The sequence below is a fragment of the Buceros rhinoceros genome, unplaced genomic scaffold (genome assembly GCF_000710305.1).
Source record: "Buceros rhinoceros silvestris isolate BGI_N320 unplaced genomic scaffold, ASM71030v1 scaffold4876, whole genome shotgun sequence".
Lineage (NCBI taxonomy): Eukaryota > Metazoa > Chordata > Aves > Bucerotiformes > Bucerotidae > Buceros > Buceros rhinoceros.
In genome coordinates this window covers 90,310-98,832 of record NW_010419297.1, presented here as the reverse complement: position 1 = coordinate 98,832, position 8,523 = coordinate 90,310, and the positions used below count along the sequence as shown (strand labels likewise).

The 8,523-nt window shown below is 45.1% G+C and overlaps 1 protein-coding gene across 1 annotated transcript in view; it reads left to right on the top strand.

The window, feature by feature from the left end:
- SDK1 (sidekick cell adhesion molecule 1) overlaps positions 1-8,523 on the top strand; it is a gene marked incomplete at its 5' end in the record, with an annotated part of 284,258 nt that overhangs the window by 222,813 nt on the left and 52,922 nt on the right. Inside the window, 3 exons of the mRNA XM_010138858.1 lie at positions 1,241-1,435; positions 4,686-4,887; positions 6,900-7,003. Of these exons, the coding sequence (XP_010137160.1) occupies positions 1,241-1,435; positions 4,686-4,887; positions 6,900-7,003 (501 nt within the window). The remainder of the gene's footprint in view (positions 1-1,240; positions 1,436-4,685; positions 4,888-6,899; positions 7,004-8,523) is intronic.

Genomic DNA, 8,523 nt, shown 5'->3' with positions numbered 1-8,523 from the left:
GGGAAAGAGATGGTCTCAGGTGCTGCAGACTGCTTTGTCATTCAGAAGATGAGCAGAGCATTGGTGGAATCGTGTCATGACTGTTTTGTTTTCAGCTGGTTTGATTTGGATTTGTTGGCTGCCCTCTGCCCTGTGTAACTCCATGAAGCGTTTAATCATACAACTGTACTCAGCTTGGGCAGTAAAGCCCCACACCAGTTCTGGCATTAATTGATTTTGGAATTCAGCATCTGGACTGAAAGTTACCATCGAGCTCCAGAAGCGAGAGCCTGATTCAATCACTGGGTTTACAGAATTATTTTGAACATTTGGCAGCTCCTCTTTGGGGGACAGTTGTTGCTAGTGGTGCGTGAGAACTCTGGAAGCCCTCCTTTGCACAGTTGGATCATTAATAATACAAGCTAAACTGTGAAATCCTAATTGTCGGGCAGGTTGGAATGGGGGTTATCACTTAAAGGCACCAAGAAAATTGATTGTTAAGTGCTGCATGGTTGAAGCAGGACTTCACAGCTTGCAGGCTTCTTCCTCGGGCTGCAGGCAAGAGCGGCAATGTTGAATGACAGAAGGAGGATGGTTTTATTGGTAGTTCTGGCACTTGCTGCAGTTACAGGGAAGTGGGAGAGATGAGAAATGGCAAGTGCACAAGGCAGGAGCAAGCCTTTACATGAGTCTGCATGGTTTGGGCAATCCAGCTGCTCTGCAGTTGAAGAACCTTGAGCTTGAGTCAGTGCTGAAACTGTGAGAGGGCAGAACAGCGTGTGACCGTGTGTGAGCATGTGTGCATCCAGATACACGTGTGTGTGTGTGCATCCAGACACACGTGTGTGCATCTGTGTTTGGGTGGAAAGCTGAAACAGAGTGTTGTCTGGAACTGGCTCAATATGGTGGCATTAATTTCACAGACTCTGTTTACTCCTTTGTCTTTCCAAAAAGGTACCAGTATGCTCAGAAAAGATTGAACTGGGTCAGTATAAAGGGTGGAAGGTGAAATCAGTTTCATGGCAGATATTCATGGACCCTTGTGTGTGCCACTGTGTGTGATGTCCCTCACAAGGTGCGGTGCCCCCTGACCGGGGCAGGGCTGCATAGCACTTCTGTAACACTAGAGGAAGTAAATTGTTTTGTTCTGATCTCAGATAAACAACTAATTACAACAAACTAATACTTTTGGTGCTCTTTTGTACCCTCTAGGAAAAACTCCTAACCCTTTTTCTCTCTGTTGTCAATGCTGTGATTTCAGGGTATCAGATCGCCTACCGCCTGGCCAGCAGCAGCCCCAACAAGTTCACGACAGTGGAGGTTGGCTCAACAGTCAGGCAGTTTACTGCTACAGATCTCACCCCTGAGTCAGCATACATCTTTCGAACATCTGCCAAGACCAGGCAGGGCTGGGGGGAGCCGCTGGAAGCCACAGTGATCACAACAGAAAAAAGAGGTAATGCTTGCAGCCGCGGATTGAGCTCCGTTCTGTTGCGTGCCTTGGAGCCTGTGCTGCGCTTAGGGGAATTTTAATAACAGGCTAGAGCCTGCACACCTCCTCCTTCTCACCCCATAAACCTGCCCCAAACCATAGCAACATCATGATTTGAGAAACCTGGTGAGCAAGACAGACTTTTATGAGACACAGTTCTTCTAACCTGCCGGGCTGCTGGAGATTGATTTTTCCATCAGCTGCTATATTGGCCATATGCAGCCTCCTTCCGCAGGCAGATCTCTTTTTTTTTCAGCTCTCTCGTTTTCTAGAAAGATTGCAATCTTGAGAAAGTAAGTGATGGATGAATTATATTGATTAGGGAATGCAAAATGAGAGGCGGTGATGTTGCAGGATTTCTCCACAGCTCCTCCATTGTACCTCAGTCCTGACCTAATGTGTTTAGTAATTACTCACACAGAATCACAGCATTTGCATCCGGATCACCCAGAATTTTTCTGCTTCTTGCATCAGCCATAAAATGGTTATTCACATTCTGAATTTCCAAGCAAATTCTGTTCTGTAGGGAACCTTCTTAAAGAAAACAGGAGTTACGTGTGTGTAAATGAAACCAAGAAGAGAGGACATTGACCTGATGTTCAACCACTGGCAGTGAGGGTGCACGTCAACTATTTCTGGCCTCTCTGGTTGGTGTTTAAATTCCCACTGGCATATCTCTCCATGTCATGTGCAGCCTTTCCAGCACATAACCATGCCGTCCTCAGAGAAAGAACCTCTAGAGATGTATTAGGAAAGTTAAAGTGCTTTACTAAAGATACTGTCCATCAAAGAGATTTATCAGCTCGATGTTTCTTCCACCCCATCTGATTGCTGTCAAAGTGGGTGGAAGTTTAAAGTCCAACATGTGGGTTTCTAAAAAAACCCCATCATGCCCAATAAAGTGAATATTCAAAGCTCGGAGCCTTTTCTTTTTCAATAAAATATGTTCAGATTTCCCAGACCGTGCCCAAGCTGTTGCTGGATACACAATAGCTCAAGGCAGAACTCCCAGCGCTGCTGCGCGAACAATGATCCCTCGTTGCTATCAGTGCTTTAGGGTTATCTTGAATAGGGAAGTCATGGTATAAAATGAACCCTTTCTCTTTTTGATGGATGGCTGTACCATGTCTCTAGGCATGCTATGGAACAGAGTCCCAAAGCACTGAGAGTTAACCGAAGTGATCCCATACGTAAAGCAGGGAGAGAAGAATGTGTAATCTTGCATCAGCAAGACTGATAGGAGGGGGTGATAAAGGAATTTATCCAGTGCAGCTATTCTGCTAACAAGTAAACAAACACACCCAAAACTTCTATACATTACGGTAAATATTCTAGAGTGAAAGGACACTTAATTTCCATTAACAAAAATGCGTTCAATGTCCTCGATACTAAGGCAGGCAGGCAGGCACAAAAATTCCCCTGAAAATCAGCGAAACTGGTCACTCTGGTTCTTCAAATTCCGTGGATTTAAGAGAAATCTTTACATTTTGCAATGATAGCTGTGATTTTGAGTTCCCAAGCTGTACTGTAGCTGTATTTGCCAGAGGGTCTTCTGTGGTGCTTTGAATCTACCTAGTGATGTGATACCCTCCAGAATAGTCAACACTGGTGATCAGGGCAGAACTGAGAGAGAAGATGTAGATGTAGCAAGAAATTAAAAGTAGTCCACGGAGTCATGTGGCCTGGCCTTACATGCCTGCACAAACAGCTCACCTTAGCATTTGCTTGTGGCTAAACTCCCATAAATAAACTCTTTATACTAATGTTTTTGTACAAACAGTCAGGAGGTATATCTTGCACTACAGGAGATTTTCAGATCTCCCATTAGCAGAAGGAGGAAACCCAATCACGGGAGACTGACTGCAAGATCTGACCTGCCCAAAACTGCAAGCTGGTTAAAGCTTATCAGCAGAGAGCATTAAATCTCTGCGTGACACTCGCTTCCTCATGATAGAATAACCCCAAATACCTGTCTCAGCCTGTCAGTGTAAGGCATTGACCTTTTGCATTGTGCTCCGGCTCGCAGGCTGCTGGCACCGAGGGCTTCCTCCAGCTAATAACTTACAAATCTTTGGGCACTGATGTCAGCAAGAGCATGCTGCAGAGAAATGCCAAAACGTAGAGGAAGTGGTTTCGGGGGATGGCAGGGAAATGAAGCTGTGAGGAATCGGGCAGGCAGAGGTGTGTATATGGAAACGAGTGCTGATGAAGTTGAATTGAATTGCTTCTCAAAAGCAAGTCACTGCGGTGTCTCCAATCAATTTTTGCTTTATTACATGCCACACATTTTAATCAGAATCAATAATCTTCATGATAAACAATTAAACAATTATTCCTCACTCTATAGAGTTTCTCTATTGAAATCGATGGAGTGCAGAGACACAGTGACGGGAAAGGAGATCTATACTGAAACGGGGACTGGCATGCTTACACCTGCATTACCATTCCCTGCCTCATCTAAAAGGTGTACGGTTAATTACTCCGGAGAGATCTCCCTCAGCGCTGGCACTGGCTGGTTTGACTTTGCAGGTTCAAGGTTAGGGGGTAGGATGGGAGGAATTGGAGCAGTCTGGGAGCAGCAGGTACGCAAGCCCCAGCTCTGCACCGTCTCCGAGCTGGGGTTTGGAAGGAGCTGCTGATGGTTCCCGGTTCCTTGTCAGAGAGAGCTGGTGCAGGAATTCAGTATCAGCTCTAAGTCATGCTGGACCCTGCTACACAACAGCCTGTTCCAGCTCATCCCTTCCTCTTCTTCATGCCTGGAGCAGCTGGTGGAAGAGAACGCTGCATAGCCCAGGGAGAATGTAGTCCCAAGGAGTAAGCACGGGTTAAAAAGGGAACTAGTTTACAGGCAAATTCTGTCGAAAGAGCAATTGCAGATGGAAGCATGGCTGAGTTTCATTAAAGATTTCCTTGGCTGGCTTGGCTGCTGGTCCTAATGATTCTTCCTTAACCTGCCAGGCTAAGAACCCCCCACCAATTTTGAGGTCTGTTGCTAGGAAGGTGTATGTTCAATGGTGACCTTTTATGCAGGGAGATAATCGGTTTTACTGCTCTTTACAGTAAAAGGTTAAGGAATGAGATGGCTTGTATACTTCATGGGGTAACTCCAAATGTCCAATCTCCTGTGGCATTAGCATTATGAAAATCTGATCAGGCCGTCACATTTTGTGTTAGCTTGAATTTCCTCTCAAACCAAATTATGTTTTAATTGCAGAACGACCAGCACCTCCCAGGCTGGTGATGACCCCCCAGAGTGATGTGTCATCACGGAGTCTGCTGTTGAAGTGGATCCCTGGAAGTGATGGATCTTCACCAATAAGATATTTCACGGTACAAGTGCGAGAACTGCCAAATGGAGACTGGCAAACCTACTCCTCTTCCATCAGCCACGAGGCAACGTCCTGCATTATTGAAAGGTACCATATGATCCCAGGCTAGCATAGAAATTCCTGCGCTTTCCACTTCCAACAGTTCAGAAGCCAAAGCAAGCATCCCTCAGCTTCACAGGCTTTTTGGAGAAGAGAGGTTAAGTGAGGTCACTGTTCCCATTTTGGAGGTGGCGTTATGAACAGCAGTTGAGAGATTTGGTGAGGGTCGTGCAATAAATCTAATGAAAGTTGGAGTGCAGTGCATCTTTTCGAAGCCCTTCCTGAAAGCTCAGCCCCACAGATAACATTACTCAGGCTAAACCATACGTACTACACAATGCTCTATAAAATACAACTAGTTAAAGAGCCTTTCAGTAGTGACTGATGTTAAAATCCCCTCTCAATGCTGCATTGCAATTATCTCTGTATAAGCTTTTCCAGATGAAATGAGAACCATTTTTATCTGTATTTTCCATACTGAAGTTCACAGATAGCATCAGAATGTTTAAACTTTGTTAGTCAGGCTTCATTATATCCTCAGCAATGCTGTTGTAATTAAAGTCCTTGTAACATCTGTGAAAGCAATCGAATGTCTCTGAGAAGATACTTGTTTTGCTGTCCATTTCCTCTGTTGACGAGCTAGTACAAATCGGATTATTTCTAAAAGGCTTTTGGAGAATCAAGTATTTAAAGCATTTGGATACAGATTTTTCAGATCTGTTATAAAACCATCAGTGGCTGTGGTATATGGCAGCTCACTGGGCACGTGCCGGAAGATACAGACACATTGCTATCCTCTCATCGAACTGTGGAGAAAAAAGAAAAATTGGCACTTAAAGGTACAAATATAGACCCGATTCGCTGACCTTGGGGGTGTTATGCCCACCCCGAATTAGACCCAGTATCTTTCCAGTCAGAACCCGTAAAATCAAGGAAACCGACTATGTCATGTAGAGTTAACATTGGCATTACTGGAAACAAAAGATCAAGAAAGATGATTCAAGTTCTTCCAGTGGCTGTAGGTAAGTAATGGTGTCTTACTAGGGCAGCGCTGCTGAAAAAGATGTCTTTTCCCCCTTGCTAAAAGCATTTTCTTGGGCAAGTCCAGCAGAGCAGTACCTGCGTGATGTGAGAGTGCTGCCCATCACAATGCATTATGCCTTGATGCTTAATCATTCCTTACAAGTAACTTTACTTGGGGTTGTAGGCAGTGTTACATTTGCCTGCTGATGACTAGACACTACCAATTAATTAGCTAAATCCCCTGTAACTTACAGCTCTGACTCTGCATGTGGCTCAAAAGGCAGCCTCCCCCACACCTTCCCCTGCCAAGCCAAGACAAAAGGATCTCTGCGAAGGTTATGTCAGCTGGAAATCACTGGTTGCGTATCTTACAGCACTGCACAGATAAAAGAGCTGCAGGGAACCTGTTGTTACTGTCTTTATTAAATAATCCGGCTAATAGTATTAATTTGAAATTCAGTAGGAATAAAAAGCTCTGATCAAACGGTGTAGTCCAGAGGATTAGTCAGAAGGCTGGTGCTCTGAATTCCAGTGCCTGCTGCGCGCTGGCTGACTCTGGACGCGTTACTGCCTCCTTGCTACCTGTCACCCCCATCCGTGCACTGAGGGTGAGCTGATCCGCAAATCTGTTTTGAGACTATCCCAGGCAAAGCTCCTTGAAAGCCAGGTCTAGCATAGCCATGCAAAACTGGAATGCAGCATGCCTTGTCCTTCCCAACAATCCCCAGTCAGAGGCTGCTCCGTGAACTGGTTCATGGCTGGTTCCTGGAGTCCGATTCAGCTGTGAATCCCTGCGTGTTTTCAGGAACTCAGGCCGGTGCAAATCTGAGAAGATGCTGATGGCAGCGAGGGTGCAAACACCCCCATGGCATGAGGAAGCTGGGGGAGACTGCAAAGAAAAGGCCGTGTGGAGAAGAGAGAGCTGCTCAATGACTTTAGTTGCCAGTGGGCAGGTTCTGTGTAGAGGCTTGTTCTGAGGCAAGCGATGATGATGTGGGGAGATTTCATCCCTCAGCCTTATTTTTTACATTCTCCAGCTTGAACCCGTTCACCTCTTACAAATTGCGAGTGAAAGCAACCAATGACATTGGAGACAGTGACTTCAGCGCAGAGACTGAGGCGGTCACAACTCTGCAGGATGGTAAGTGAGGAGGAGAGGCATCTGCTGGAGGCATCACCGTGGGATGGGCAATCCCCAGCGGTCCTGGCTTTGCTGGACCCACTGTGATGTGTTCTCCGCTGGGACTGTGGAGTGAAAGTTGAACAGCCAATGCTGTTTTGTTCACAGGAGATTGGTACAGGTAGTAATGAGATGTGGCTGAATTAAAATAGGCACCCATAAGTATCCTGCTGTGCCCTCTGATAATGAATCATACTTTCAGGAGTCTCAAAATGGAATTAAACTCGATTTGATTGGCTTCCAAACTCTGCACTAACCATTATCTTTGCTGAAATTGAATAATTTACAAGAGAACATTAAAAATAAATGTAGAAGCATGCATACATTTGAAGAAGTTTCTTCAATTGTTTTTACTCACAATCCACATCAGTCTGGAATATGGCAAATTTGCTGAGGTATAAGTAAGAAAGAATATGAAGCTCCTGGAAACATGAGCATTTAATCCTGCAGATCAGGGCTAATAAACTGTGAATGACATTGACAAGGCTTTTATTTTTAGCTGTAGAGATCAGCTTCTAATTCCTTGATGGTATAAAGTCAACGCCTGCATGCAAAAGTAGCTCTGATGTCTTGAAAGGAGAAAGGAACTCTGCAAAGTATGAATAGGCAGCAGTATTTGCCCTTAGCTTGGGAAATGGAGTAATACTGGGGTACAAAGAGATATGTGTATGGTGCTAGGAATTAGCCAGTATTTCATACCGCTCAAGAAATGATGAGTTAAATATGACACTGAGATATACAAGTAGAAAACAATTTTGCAAAGGAATGTTCAAAGAATGTGATCTTGAAATCAGAAAAAACAGAGGACAGAGCTCAGGTGTATCCGAAGTGAAACAAGAGCCCATGTAATACTTGACTGATGTGCCTAGCAGCCTTTTAATGCTGTCCTGACTCCCCACCTTCCTCAACAACAGCCACTGTATCGAGGCAGGCTGTAACTGGTACTAATGAGGTAGCACCAACCCACCGTTTTGGAATTTAAAATTCTATTTTCAGTTCTCTTTGAATTTAGCTACAGTAAATCCAGAGCCGTGCTCGACCTCTTCACAATACAACAGGGAGACGCTGTGAAAGCTTCTCACCTCCTTAACAAACTGAGCATTTATACCGCTGAGCAAACCTGGTGCTGCCAGTGGAGCATTGCACGGTGGAGGGCTGTCAGCTCCTGATAAGCCTTCCCTTCTTCATAGTTCAGCTGCTATAGCGTGCATGTGCACGTGCCATGGGCACAGGAATGGGTTAACCCGTGGTAAGTCAAGCTGTCCTAACTGAAATAATTGGAGACAATGTGACACAGACTCCTAAAACCAAGGTGAGCTTGCCCCAGCTGTGACAAAAACATCATGGAAACTTTGGGAGTGGTTTGCCCATGCGTTCAAGCACACACACAGCTGGTTTAACTTCCTTTCAAACATCTACCCGGTTGGTTGTGAGCGGCTGGCACACTGCAGCTTCCTCCAGGTTTCTGCTCTCAGCTTTTC